Source organism: Triturus cristatus, chromosome 9, assembly GCF_964204655.1.
Source record: "Triturus cristatus chromosome 9, aTriCri1.1, whole genome shotgun sequence".
Classification (NCBI taxonomy): domain Eukaryota; kingdom Metazoa; phylum Chordata; class Amphibia; order Caudata; family Salamandridae; genus Triturus; species Triturus cristatus.
This window is the reverse complement of record NC_140592.1, coordinates 613,867,767-613,882,248: the sequence shown is the minus strand read 5'-3', so window position 1 is coordinate 613,882,248 and position 14,482 is coordinate 613,867,767. Positions and strand designations below refer to the sequence as shown.

The window sequence follows — 14,482 nt, the reverse complement described above, 5'->3', positions numbered from 1 at the left end:
CGTAAAGAAAATAACTGACATCCGCACGCCTAGGTGGCGCATATATAGGTACTGCAACATCATAACCGACGCCGACAATGTCACGCGGAGTCGAATGGAGCCACCTGGTGGCACGCGCATGGGGTATTGCTCAGCAAAAGTTTCCAGATCCATCCTGACGCTTGGGAAATTCAAAGGTAAGGAATCTGCAGCTAGAAGTCTCTTCCAGATAAATGAGTTTCGGTCTACAGATATAGTTCCCTCATTGTGAAAACAGGCTAAAATATCACCCCTCCATAAAAACCCACAGCTGACCCTAATTTCCCAGTAAACTACAGGCCTATTTCCCTGATGCCAGCGCCATCCCAACTATTGGAAAATGTGTAGATCCGCAGCTGTCAGAATATTTAGAATTGAATGAGCTGCTACACCCCAGCCAGTCTGGTTTTAGGCCAAAGTTTAGAGACTGCACTCCAGGAAGTATTCGAACGAGCCAGAAATACGGTCCCCCATTCCAGTCTGCCCTCTCAAACTACAGGACTTAGGGATTGGGGGTTCAGCATGGAAGAGGCTGAAATCTTTTTTTTATGATAGGGGCCAGGAAGTCTGTATGCTTTCATCTTTCTCAGGTACAATGAGAGTCACAGTATGAGTGCCCCAAGACGCTGCCCAGCAATGTCTATCATCTATATGGCACCCAACTTGCTGCCTTGGCAAGTCTCTGAGGTCAAAATATTCTCCTACGAATGAGGAGGAACATGGCGAGCCTATCGCTAGCGGATGGCCTTGCTTGGAGAAGTTAACCTGGTCAATGCCTTTTCAATCATTTTGTTCTTGCCCCCTGTAACAAATACACACTATACTTTGATTTTGCTCTGATTTATGGCTGCAGCGTTTGTATGAAACTCACCCTGATAGCGGATCAGTAGTCGGACCGAACAAGGTTAATGCCGCCAGATGACGAGCACTCTTGAGATCCTTGCTGGTCCATAGCGGTTGTTTCCCTGCATCACGTACGTGCTCTAGCAGCCTGCGTTTGTTTTCGGGTGAATGCAAGCAGGCTCAACACAGCATGGAGCATAGCCTGGGGGCTGGAGAGAGATTCCGGCATCTGAGGCACAGTCCAGGTTACTGGGACGGAGGCTGGAGGTAGCAGGAATGCACCACGAATGTCAGAGAACTTGAGCTTGCCCCCCTACGGTATTTCCGTATATTCATGATTCCTCTGTTAGTTGTGTAGTAGGAACCGAAGCTGGGGGCACAAAAGAAGGTAGTAGAGATGGCCAGCTGAGACAGAGAAACTTGACGGAGCCAAGGACATTTGCAGCCTTGGAAGATCCAACTGGCTAACCTTTGATTCCAATTGCAAAAACTTTTAACCTGTTACAAGGAGCAGTGGGAAACAGGTATTCGCTGTGCTCTTGCCAAGAAAGAAAGGAAGGCGAGTCCCTCTACTAGAGAGCGCAATCCGGACACAGCATTCTCCAGGTTTGGACCAGTCAGGTAATCAACTGCTAATCCAGGAAGATAGCCCGTATTTCAGCTGGTAAGAAAGTTGGTGTGACAGGCACTAAGCCAACTCCATCACTTAATTCTTTCTTTGGAATAATTGAGCAGTCTCAGGATCACAACTAACTGGTGGAGGTAGCCTTATGACAGACAAGAGGAGGGGTGGCTATCCCAGTGTGGAGCTGTGGGAAAAAGGCAGTATCTACACTTATACCTTTGGCAAATTGATTTGGACTGCTCTCTGCAGTAAGGAAGGAGGGTGTCTCTCCAGCTAGCAGCCTGAGCTGTTCTCCAGCAGCACAGAAGCACATGACGGTTAGAGCTATTTTGCAGGGTTTTAAAAGGTGGAAAAGGGGAGGCAGAAGACTCAGATGGACGCGAAGAGGGGTTTGCCTGATTCCTTGGAAAATATTCTCTTGAATCTCAGATTAAAAAATCATGAAAAAGCTTGAGATATCTGAGATAAATCAGAAAGAAATCCAGGGGGAATGCGGTGTATTAGGGAAGACATTTTATGATCTTGCAGAACGAACCTTCACTCTGGAAAAGAACCTGGAGAAGATGAGCCTTACTTTGCACTTCAGCACCCAGGAGACAGACGAGCTAAAGCTGCAGAATAAAGCATTGATGAAAGACCTATAAAGGCTGGAAAACCATCATAGGCGTAACAAGCTAAGCTTAGAATTAGAGGAAAAGCAAGCAGAATATGAAGGAAGGCTGGCAAAGAAAATTCATGCTAGGTGGAGAGCCAGCAAGATGCAGCATTATGCATGTGTTGAAAATTGGAGTTTCCTTCTAGCAAAACTAAAACCATTAGAACTAGGAACATCATACACATGTTAGTAGACCCTAATACATAGAAGCTCTTCGATACCAAGAAAGAAATCAAAAAGGATGTTTTAAAATATATGAGCCTGATATATAAGGACGACATTCATATAGATATAGCTAGCATTAGAAACTTCACTGTGTGATACTGATCTCTCAATGTTAGCCAAGACACAGGTTGGAGCTCTAAGTATAGAAATCACTGAGGAGGAAATACGGAGACAGATCATGAAATTAAAGGTTGGAAAGGCATCGGGCCTGACAGGCTCCCAACTGAGCGTTAAAAAGTGATGATAGGAACACTGCAGTGTTTATATGAAGCACCAGTCACAGGGGTTCTAGTTAACGAATGTTGGAAAGTGGGTTATTGGTAGGGGAAAATGTAGGTCTGCCACTGGCAATAAGACCACTAACACGATAGGACTCAGCATAGGTCTTAGAAAATTATTCCTATGCTCAACCCTTGGTAACGTGGCTGCGAGCAGACAGGCTTTACTTCAAAGACAGGTATGTAAAGCTTTTAAAAACACAATTTCAGGAAATAATTAAGACACCACATATAATAAAAATCCAACACCAATTTATAAAAATAGGAAATATTGTTATCTTTACAATTACACCAAAACGACAAAAATCCAATGTAGGGAATCGGAGATATGAATTTTCAAAGTTTAAATAAAATATAGCACTTAGAAGATTATAGCACCATATTGTGATACCTGCTTGCGATAGACCGGGTCAAAGTCAAAGTTTCAGGCCGACCACAATGGAGCCCTGGGCGGCTACAGTTTGCGGCAGGTCCCGGTCTTAGTTTCTACCTTCTCACTTAGAAACTTTTCTGGAGCTTTTTCTTGCGAGGCCCCTCAAAGCTCCCAGTCAGTCCGGATCCGGTGAGGGTTCGCCGGCTTGACTTGTGATGAGGTCCCGGTCAACTTCCCTGGAGCGGACTTAGAACATTTCTCAAGATCGCTTCAGAGGGGCAACTCAGGAATCCAGGCCGGTACGCGATGGAAGACAGGCGGCTTGGCTCTCGCGGTTGCTCCCGTTCACCTTTTCTAGGAGCGGACTTAGAAACTTTTCTGGAGCTTCTCCTGGCGGGGTCTTCGATGCTCCTCATGTAGCCATATCCGGTGAGGGTTCGACGGCTTCAGATTTTCTTTAATCCTGGTCAATCTCTGGAAGTTGGATCCATGGAGCTTTTAGCGGGATGAACATGGTTGGCTTGGTCGGCTCACGGTTGAAGGTAGGCGGTCTGGCTTGCAAGGTTGAGTCGGTCCCTCTATGGAGCGTTTTTTTCAAAGTTGGTCCAAAGATCTCCAAACTTCTTGAACTTCTTCCTGAAGTTCCTCAAGGGGCCCCAAAGTGTCACAAACTCACTCCAAGGGTCTGGAAGCTCCAAGATGGTCCTTGAAAGTTGAGGATGTCAGTTCCCACAATCCACTGGTACAAACCCATTACAAATCCACTGGTATTTCTCCAAGGTGTAGATTTAGTTGGTGATGTTCCAGTTGAGCTCTTTTAACCTGTAGCTTTCAGGGAGTCCACTCTTTAGTTTTTTTTCCAGCAAAATAATCCACAGGGCTGGAGTTGCAGATGGTGCAGTTTTCAGAGTTCAGGCCTTAGAAATCTTTTCACAGCAAAACTTTGCAGCAGAGCACTTCTTTCAAGCAGCAGATCTGGAGGGCTCTGCCCCTCTCAGACACTTATTCCAAGTTCTCTGGGTCAAGCAGGAGGTCACTTCTGACCAATGGTAGCAGGGTAACTCCTCATAGTTATGACCACATCCTATAGAGTGTGGCATTATTTTGTCCCAGAATGCATCAAATCTTCCAAATCCAAAATGTTTGATTTTCCAGCAAGGAGGTAAGAGCTGGATAAACACCCCTCCTAGGATGGCTTATTTCCATAGACTCTCCCCCTACCATCTGCACATACCTTCCCTAATCCTGGGTCTGGTGGGGGTCAAAAGTGTAAAGTGGAAACTGACACTGTGGCCATCCCTCTGCCTTTGAAGACCATGGTTTACGACCCCTTCCCCTGGCCTGGCATTCCTATTTAACAGCACACTGCCCTGCCAGCAGAGCGGATTAACACCAGGGGCTCTTTATCACCTTTTCAAGGCAGCCTGGCTAATCCACTTAACTCTGACCAATCAGGGCAGACCACTGGAAGGCTGAATTTGGACTTACAAACAGGAAAGTCGTATAACTTCTTGTAAGTACACTTTAGGAGAAATTCAACAATATAATATTGTTGGATTTCTCACTACCATTCTAGGAAGTGTTTGAATGGTAGCTCTATCGCCTTCCTATCAGGAGTTATTATTTAATAACTTCCTGCAATGTTAATCTATGTGGCCTGGGATTTGCAATGGGGAAAATGACTTGGGCCAGTTTTCTAGCACCAGGGCTTATAAAAACATATTTTGTAAGTATTTCCCTAATTTCTACAGGACCCCCCCCGTGCAACTAGGGGAGACTTTAGGGGTTCTGAATCTGCAGAAATATGGCAGATCCTCCTTCCGCAGTGCTCCTAGCATCAAAGTCGAATTTGAGCAGCACTTTAAAACAATGTGGGGAGTGAACTGTGAAATTTCACTTAACCCAGGCATATAAAAACTAATTTTATAAGGGTGTACCTTATAAATACCTACCCCCCACCCCTGGGATACCTAGGGGAGATCCTGGGGGTCCCTAATATGCCAAGACATTGTAGGTTATCCATTTGTAGGTGCCCCAAACACCAAAGTTGAGTTTGGGCACAATTTACTTTTTAAAAGCAGTCCTGGCACCCAGGGATGATTTTAAACGGACCTCAGGCCTCAGCAGTGCACACATGCAAGTGCAGAAAAAAAGCTGCTGGCCTCTAAATTGCCATGCCCCAGGCTACTGGGGACTTCTAGGTAGTTTTAATCCCCTGCCCTATTATATACTAGGAGCTTATAGGGTAGGTCATGCCAATCACAGGGGTACCCCACCATACCATTGTGTACCCTAGTGTATGTAGGTGTTTTAACTGTATTCTAATGTGTCTCTTTCACCTTAGCACTGACCCTGTGCCTGGTTAGGCAGAGCCCAGGGTCAGTCAAAATCAGTTACCACCAGTATCAGTCAGCAAAATGTTAAGGGAGTGCCCAGGGCACATGATGACTTTGCAACAATGATGAACTGACACATGCTTTTTGTATCATAAGGAGCACCAGACAAGTGTGCCCACTGTGACAGCTATTATTCAACCTTTATTTAGAGCCAATCACTCCATTGATTAGGTGAGACTCTACCATCATTACTTTTAGTGTCCCCGGTTTTGAGGTTAAGTTAGTTATGCAGAAGACATCTTGCTGGATACTGGTAAACAAGGCAGTTAAACACGCTGGCGAGTTTGGTAAGATCTCAGGATACTCAATAATTTTAAGGACAAAATCAAGGTTATGTCATGGGAGATGGAGAGTGGCTTGCTAAACACCAGCCACCAGATGAGGTATCTGGAGGACCAGTGAATCCATACACTGGAGGATATTCCCCTGGTGAAAGTGAGTCAAGAAATAGAGAAGCTCTTGGGGAGATGGAAGAATCTGCCGTTAATCGATGGCAGAGCCAGCTTGGTTAAAATTATGATTCTTCTTAAAGTCACCTTTTTGTTTAACACCACACCCTTCATTTTTCCAAAAGAGAGTACCAGAAAGCTTTGGGGCAGGGTAAGTAGTTGTCTGTGGGCATCAGACTCTCTTGGAAAAAACTCATGAGAATGTGGATGGGTGGCAGCTTGGCATTACCTTACTTCCAGATTTCTTGTCACGCTTTTCAGTTTAAAAACAATAGGCTGCTAGTCAACGAACCAGCAATGCTAGAGGGCTTAGGAGCAGCCATTTTTTAAAATTAATTTGGGGACCCAAGTATTTTAAGAAGGTTAGGCTGAAAGCCCTTATTGCCACATTGAAGACATGGGTCAGCTTGAGGAGAGTCCTTAGCATACCTACTATATGCACTTTCAGCCCTCATTTAGGATGCACCTGCGACACCAGACTGCCTGAAGGATGTGCTAAGTCAACCTTTGAGGAATGCAGACTTAAATTAACGGAGAGATTAAAGTGACGGGGCAAAGCTCGAAGGGTGGGTTGAAATGACAGTGTTTAGTGGGGGTACATTTTTAAAGTTTTAGTATTATCAGCTACATGCATGGTGGGCGTCACAGGAATTGACCAATGAAATGTGAAGCACCGCAAGCTGACGATTTACACATGTTTCTGACCTGCCCGGCATGGTCGTCTTATTGGAACAGTTTTAGTAAGAGCATCAGTAAAATATCTGGCCAAGTGAAGCCCCCAGCTGGTGTTTTTTGGTGAGGCTCATGCATTGAATATCGCAACAAATAGTCCCAAGGCAAGGCTTAATTTTTATCTGGTGGTGTTGGCTAGGAGAGTGATATGCAAGTTTTGACGTTGAAGTTAAAAGTATTTGTAGAGCGCACTGTGACCGGGCGGTTTCCTGGCGCTTAGAAGATTACTAGAGGCGGAAAGAGAACAAGGGAGGTCAGAGGGAGGGAAACGCCTGGGCGAACAAATGGGTCTTAAGCGCTTTCCGGAAATGTAGATAGGTGGTAATGGATCGAATAATAGGTGGGAGGCTTTTCCAAAAGCGGGGAGCGAGGGTGGAGAACCTAGTGCCACTAGCTCGAGACTTACGGAATCGGGGAACAGTAAGACGAGCCTGACTGGATGAGCGGAGATTGCGGCTGGGAAGATAATGAGAGACCATGGAGTTAATGAAGAGAGGGGCTGTGCGAGCACGGGCCATGAAAACTATACATCCCATTTTGAAGAGGGTACGGTACAAAATAGGTAAACAGTGAAGGGATTTTAGAAGAATGGATGTGTGGTGAAATTTAGGGAGCCGATGGGTAAGGCGAGCCGCCTGATTTTGGATAGTCTGGAGGCGCCGCAGCTCGTAGGCGGGAACGCCAACATACAGGCAGTTCCCGTAGTCCAGACGAGAAAGGACCATGGCTAAAATGATGATTTTAAGGGCATCCAGAGAAAAAAAACGGGAACTCTTGTGGATGATCCGTAAAGATAGAAAACAGGATGAAACAACGGAGCTGATCTGGGGGCGCATGGAAAGATCCTGGCTGATTTTGATGCCGAGGGTTCTGACTGAGGCAGAGGGGGCCGGGGGGAACCAAGGCTGGAAGGCCAGAAAGCAGACGACCAGGCGCTGGAGGAGCCACCAGTCAGGATCAGCTCAGTTTTATCGGGGTTGAGTTTGAGGTGGTTTAAACTCATCCAATCAGAAATAAAGGTAAGAGTGGTTTGAAATTTAAGAAGGGGTCCGTGGAAGGGGAAAGATCAAAAACAAGCTGAAGGTCATCCGCGTAATTGTAGACGGATACCTCCATTCTGAGCAAAGAAACAATAAGAGGGTAGATATAGAGATTGAAAAGAAGAGGGGAAAGGGAGGAGCCCTGGGGAACCCCACAAGACACCGTACGAAGAGGGGCAGAGAAACCAGAGAGCTGAACAGCCTGAGACCGGCCTTGAAGGAATGACGCGAGCCAAGAGAAGGCGGTGCCCTGGATGGCCGCTGCCCTGACACGGTCTAAAAGAATGGAATGATCAACCGTGTCAAAGGCAGCGGACAAATCAAGAAGCACCAAGGCTTGGGGGCAGTTGGAATCCGTCTTACCCTTGAGCTTGTCGAGGACGGAGAGGACCACAGTTTCGGTCGAATGAGCCGGGCGAAAACCTGCTTGATGGGAGGCCAACAGACGATTGTCCTCAATATATGTCGATAGGCAAGAAGTTATGTTATGTTATGTTACGACTATTTATTGTGCGCACAGATACTCCAGCCAAGGAGCGTCCTGGCGCAGAGACAAGGTAGCACGTAACACAACCACAGGCTAAAAACAGATACTAAGAGACAGCTAAAACAAGAAGGTTTTTATAGCCCTCCGAAAGGTCAGAAGGTCCTCCAGCACGCGGATTTCAACAGGCAAGGAGTTCCATGCTGACGCAGCCATTACCCTAAACGAGCGGCCTCCCATGCGGCTAAGCCTAAATCTGGGAACCACCGCAAGGGCCAGACCCTGAGAGCGAAGGCTACGGGCAGGGACATAGAAAGACAGACAACTGGCTCTCTAGGATCTTGCCTAGATTTGGGAGCAAAGAGATAGGCCTAAAGTTAACAGGGAGGGTGGGGTCAGAGCCAGGTTTTTTTAGAATGGGAATAACGATGGCTGATTTGAATTGTGGCGGGACAATTCCCAGAGAGATAGAAGAATTGAGGAGGGACAAAGGGGGGTCGGGACAGCCAGCAAATAGCTCCCTTAAGATGCGGGCTGGTCCATAATCAACAGGGTAGCCAGATTTGACTATCCTGAGCAGAGCCAAAAAGGATTCTTTGGAAATGGGAGAGAAGTGGGTGAGGGAAGAAAGCAAAGGAGGGGAAGAAAAGGGAGGAAGGTGAGAAGATGGTAAGGGGATGTTCTGTTTAATGTTGGCAATCTTCTCGAAGAAATAGTCATTAAGAGAAAGACAGAGAGCAAGAGAGGGAATAGGGTTGAGATTAACTCGGTCAGATAAGGCCAGATTATGAACAACAGTGAAAATTTCCTCTGGTTTATTGGCCGCAGATAGGATTTTACCAGAAAAATATTCCGATTTCGCCGAGAGAATAGCTCTCTTATAGTTGTTTAAGAGAGACCTATATTGATTCCTCAAAGAGGGGCAATAGTTGCATCTCCACTGGCGCTCAGACTGGCGAAGAGCCAGTTTAAGAGTTTTAAGGTCGCTCGAAAACCATTTATTGGCTTCGTGGAGACGACAAGCTTTGACCGTCCTGAGCGGAGTGATCCGGTCACATGAGGTAGATAGCCAGGTGTTAATGGCGTCCACTTGAAGATCGAGAGAGAGGACCGACAAGTCTGGAGAGGTGGTCATCAATGAGGAATGGAGAGAATTAAAATCTACCCGATTCCAATTTCGCGCAGAGACATTCTTAGGCAGGGGGGACTTGTCTGTGACTGCTAAGTCAATGGAAAAAGAGATAAGCGAGTGGTCCGACCAGGTACAGGGGAGAATGGTGGTCGGAGAAAGGGTCCGGTTGGCCGACCAAATCTGGTCAAGAATATGGCCTTGAGTGTGGGTAGGGGCGTGGATGTGGGGGGTAAAATTGAGACAGCGGAGGGTGTCAGAGAAATCTTTGGAAGCCAGATCTTCTCTAGGGTCGCCAGGCCAATAGTTAAAATCGCCCAGCAGAAGAACTGACGTATTATTGATCACAAGAGTGGCCAAGAGTTCTTGCAGAGCAGGTAGAAAATGGGGCATTGCTTGGGGAGGGCGATAAACAAGAACTATGGTGAGAGGAGTGGAAATATTCACCGAGCGGGCCACTACGAAGTCGATTTTAGATATTAGATATTAGGGGGAAGGGTAAGGGCTGAAACTGGAAAGTGGACCGAACTATCAATGTAACACCCCCACCAACTTTCCCATCAGGGCGATCAGCCCGAAGAATGTAATATGAATCAGGGAGAGCGGATAGGACATCAGGCTGGGAGTCAGCGGAAAACCAAGTTTCCGTCAAGAGCAAGAAGTCGGGTGACTCGGTTTCAAGGAGATTATAAAGTTCCAGCTGATGCCTGCCAGCTGAGCGAGTGTTAAGGAGATAGGCAGAGGGGGGGAGAAGGAAAATGTGCAGGCGAAATAGGCAGTTGCTGACTAGGCCCGAAAGTAACAGGGGAAAGGAGGGGAGGAGCGGCAATATTAAGAGCCTGAATGCGACTGAGCGTTGAGGGATTAAGGGGCCAAGTACCTTGGTAAGTGAGTAGCTGACCGGGGGTATACCTTATAGCAGAAGCAGGGTTTGTGGCCCCTGGTCCCGGCCGGTTGCGGACGGGCGCAGACGGGCTTGCCTTTGGCGCGCCACCGGCGCGCCCGCAGCACCCGCCCGCTGCGCTGTTGGGGAGCGGTGTTCATTTTATGGGAGGAGAGGAGGGCGGGAGGCAGCCGCAACTGGCGCGCTACCCCTGCCTTCTCCCAAGATGGCGGCCACCCTCGGCTCAACCCAGTGGCAAAACTGCCGAGCGAGGAAGGAATCCGACCAGGGGGGGAACAGAGGTAAGAGCAGAGTGAAATGACAGATGTTCGGCAATGCCAGATGCACAGTGTGCAAAGTATACATTTTAAGTTTAAAAACAAAGGCGAGCGCGTGCAAGGTGTAATGAGGCTGATAGTAACACAGCGCACAACACACAACACAAAAAGTTTAAAAAAGCAGCGTTTACACTCACACGGCCCCCGGCTTCCGCCTCAGGGGTGTCACACAAGTAATCTGTGCGGGAGTGATTAAAGGCAGTTTAGGTAATCCGGGAGGCAGCCGCAACTGGAGCGCTACCCCCGCCTTCTCCCATGATGGCGGCCACCCACGGCTCAACCCAGTGGCAAAACTGCCGAGCGAGGAAGAAATCCGACCGGGGGGGAACCGAGGTAAGAGCAGAGTGAAATGACAGAGATGTTCGGCAATGCCAGATGCACAGTGCGCAAAGTATACACTTTAAGTTTAAAAACAAAGGCTAGCGCGTGCAAGGTGTAATGAGGCTGATAGTAACACAGCGCACAACACACAACACAAAAAGTTTTAAAAAGCAGCGTTTACACTCACACGGCCCCCGGCTTCCGCCTCAGGGGTGTCACACAAGTAATCTTGTGGAAGTCTGCAGACTCCCCCTCTCTATAGAGAAATTATTGAACTATGCCAACTTTGTATCGCAAGTTAACATTGCGTGTGACCCAGACAGCAATAAGAGGGGTTGGAAGAGCTATGTTGAAAGGAGATGACAACTGCTTTGTCCAATGATTTCCCTGAATAATCTGCGGATGCTAAGCTGGTGCAGTCAGCAAGCTTGTGGCAGCAATCTCAGGGAGTCAGTTTCTTCAACAGAGGGATCAACACAATGAGAAACCGATGGTATAAGGAGGACAAAAAAAGAATAATAATCTCCTATGGTGACAACACTCCGGTTTTCTTTTCATTTAAGAAAGGCGAAGCAGGGCTCCGTCTTTCCGGACGTTGCCTCCATCCCGGAGTGTTCCCCCCTGGAGGATAGAGTGCTGGATGGACACATCCCGGACAGCACGATCTCACTGATCTACAAAAAACTGATCAACGACCGCTCAGGCTTGTTGACAGCCCTTCGTGAGGCTTGGGTAGCCGATGGGCTGGAGCTGGACGACGAGGACTGGATCTCCGCGGTGGCCTCCCCGAAAGAGGTGGCCATACCGGCTCGCCTTCGTTTCGTCCAGCTCAAGATACTCCACAGGGTCTACATGACCGGGCCAAAGCTCCTGCGAATGGGCTATGCTGAGGACGGTTTGTGTAAACGTGGGTGTGGTGCGTTGGGGACTTTTCTGCATATCTTGTGGGAGTGCCCGGAGGTGGAGGGGTTCTGGCGTGGTGTGCATGAGGTGCTGCGAGTGGTTACGCATGTGGCGCTGTTGCCCGAAGCGAGGAGATGCCTGTTGAATGTGTGGGAACCTACCGATTACTCGGTGCCGCAGACGTGGTGGGTGACTCTGGGGTATATGGTTGCCAAGCGTGATATTGCTCAACTGTGGGGATCCCAGAGGCCCCCGACTGTCTCGGCCTGGAAGGAACATATGGATTGGTGCATGTTTCGGGAAAAGGTGGTGTATGTGGCGAGAGGTAAGCCTGTGACATGGGTGAAAGTATGGGGCCCCTGGAACGCCTACCGCGGGGGAATCTGTGCTCCACCGTTATTGCCTGATCCGTCGCCTTAGCCAACTCATCCTCCCGGTACCTGGGCATTAGGTGTACCCAGCCCTAGTTCTGATCTCTCCCCCCTCTTGAGATTCCTATGGATGGCTAGGATCCCCCCTCTAGGGGAGCACGTGTTGCTATTTCCGATTGAGGATTGCCTTGTGGGTTTGTTTGTATTTGTCGTTCTTTAAGTTTAAAATGGAACCGTATAGTGGGGTCTGGATAGTGTGGCTCGCAACGATGTTACCTCCTGTGCATGCTCAGCCGCAGCACCATGTGTTTATAAATGTATATCGTATGCTCCTTTCACTGCTAGCGGCCGGCCGGAAGGTTGTAGGCCCATATTTGTATATTTTTGAGTCTTGTAATAAACGGTTTCAAAAAAAAAAAAAAAAAAGAAAGGCGAAGCAATCCCCGAGGCTATCAAACCGTGTCTTACTGAAGCTTTTCAATGGATTTACGTCAGCCATCTTAAGTGCTATGCAGATACGACAGAGACAGTCAGCTTTGGACAGAATTTCAACCTGAATTGGAAAATCCACTGGCCAGAGTGAGTCACACTTTCCAACATGCAAGATGAGGATGTCAAAAATCTGGGAGTCAAGGTCGACAAACCATTGATGTTTCATTAACAAATAAACATGGTGGTAGGAATGTGCTTTGGCCTTTTACACACTGCAAAAATATGTTTGCACTTCCTTTCTGCCCCTGCCAGATAAACAGTGGTATTGCCATTGGGTATGGTGGCTGGACTATGCTAATGCGCTTTACTCGGGTATCACACAGTAGCTAGTTAGAAAATTCCAAATAGTCCAAACTGTTCCAGCTCGCCTTATGCTCAATCCCTCAAGATGGGCTCCTATCTCCCAGCTCTTGAGAGATCTGCATTGGGTCCCTGTGAACAAACTTATTTTTTGTTCAAAATCCTGCTCCTTTTGTACAGAGCGCTACACCCAACTGACCCAAGATATTTGTCCACTAGGATACTGCGCCACAGCCCCAAAAGAAAATTGCGTCCATCGAATGGCCACTTGGCCACAGTCCGGAGGGTCCACATTTCAAAAGCTGGAGGCCGGTCTTATTTGGACTTGGGCCTCGGGCATGGAACAAAATCACTTTAGACCAACGACAAATTGACATTGAGGGTCAATTTAAAAGAAACTAAAGACTTGGGTTTTCACTCATCATTCAACTGGCATCCCTCTTCATTAACTGGGAATAGAGAAGGGACACTCTCGAGTAGGTGTGCGCTGTATAAATCCTGTTTCATTTTATTTCATGGATCTGTGTTTTCCTTTGGACTGATAGGAAATAACGTTATTTCTTCAGTTTGGAACTTATTGATTCCATTTTTATTCCCACCATTTCTATACATAAATAGTCGCTTGTGGGGCGTATTTGTTTTTCATCAGCAAGAGATCATTCAGTATTCTTTAACCATGGTGCATATTCCATCCTCACTGCTGTCTAGTGGTGGCAGTTAAAGAGAGGTGTACATAATACAAAACGTATATAACATTGATTTTGCAGTCAAAGCAAAAGAAGTGCCTTTGTTTGTTTCAAACGTTAATATTCAAACAAAATTTAAATTTGACTCACTAGCGACATTTTAGAACACGTTATGCAATGTACCTAAAAAGTATCTATGTAATTCATTTATGCCGCAGTCCTTTACAATATTACATGGTAAAACATTTAATGCACAAAAATTGAATAAATGTACCTGTCAGCAGAAATTGTGATTAAGTGCTTAAAATCATGAGTAAACTTCATCCCTGTTACTATTTCTGAAAAAGAGAATACAATTAATAATTAAGTGGTTGCTTTTTATTCAACAGAGGCATTTTCATGTGCTTTTTGGAGTTGGTGATAGGTAACTAGGGACTACTTCGAGCTAGCAAAATATTGATTCGAAAAAGTGCGTGCTGCAGAGAACTGTTAGCGATCCGTAGGGTACAGGTACAGACCCAGCAAGATGGCATACCTATGTGCACCCTTTAGTTGGTCAAAGGCCAACAGCGTATTTACACTTCTAGGACACTGCAATCATGTAGAAACAAAGGTTGTTTTGAAACTTGGTTTATCATTGTTGTCTTCTACTGACACACACCTGATCAAAATGTGCTTTGTGCATTGATTTGAAGTCAAGTGTGTATTTATTAGGAGAACCAACAAAGTTTCCAATTAAAGACTGGATAGGCTGAAATTTCACAAATAGACTACAGTGTCTCCTTGGGTCCCAGATGGGAAAGCAAGCAAATTATACAGATGAATTACCAACAACAGGTTTTAAACTAGTGGTATAATAAAAAAATTATAAAGTGTACCTCTCTTGCATGCATAATTCAAAAAGACATACAAATAACGCATGATTGCTGTTTGCAAATTCC

The 14,482-nt window shown here is 46.7% G+C and overlaps 1 protein-coding gene across 1 annotated transcript in view; it reads right to left on the bottom strand.

The window, feature by feature from the left end:
* The window catches only part of WDR62 (WD repeat domain 62), a 699,214-nt gene that overhangs the window by 345,316 nt on the left and 339,416 nt on the right, over positions 1-14,482 (bottom strand). Inside the window, exon 18 of the mRNA XM_085625650.1 lies at positions 13,816-13,879. Within this exon, the coding sequence (XP_085481776.1) occupies positions 13,816-13,879 (64 nt within the window). The remainder of the gene's footprint in view (positions 1-13,815; positions 13,880-14,482) is intronic.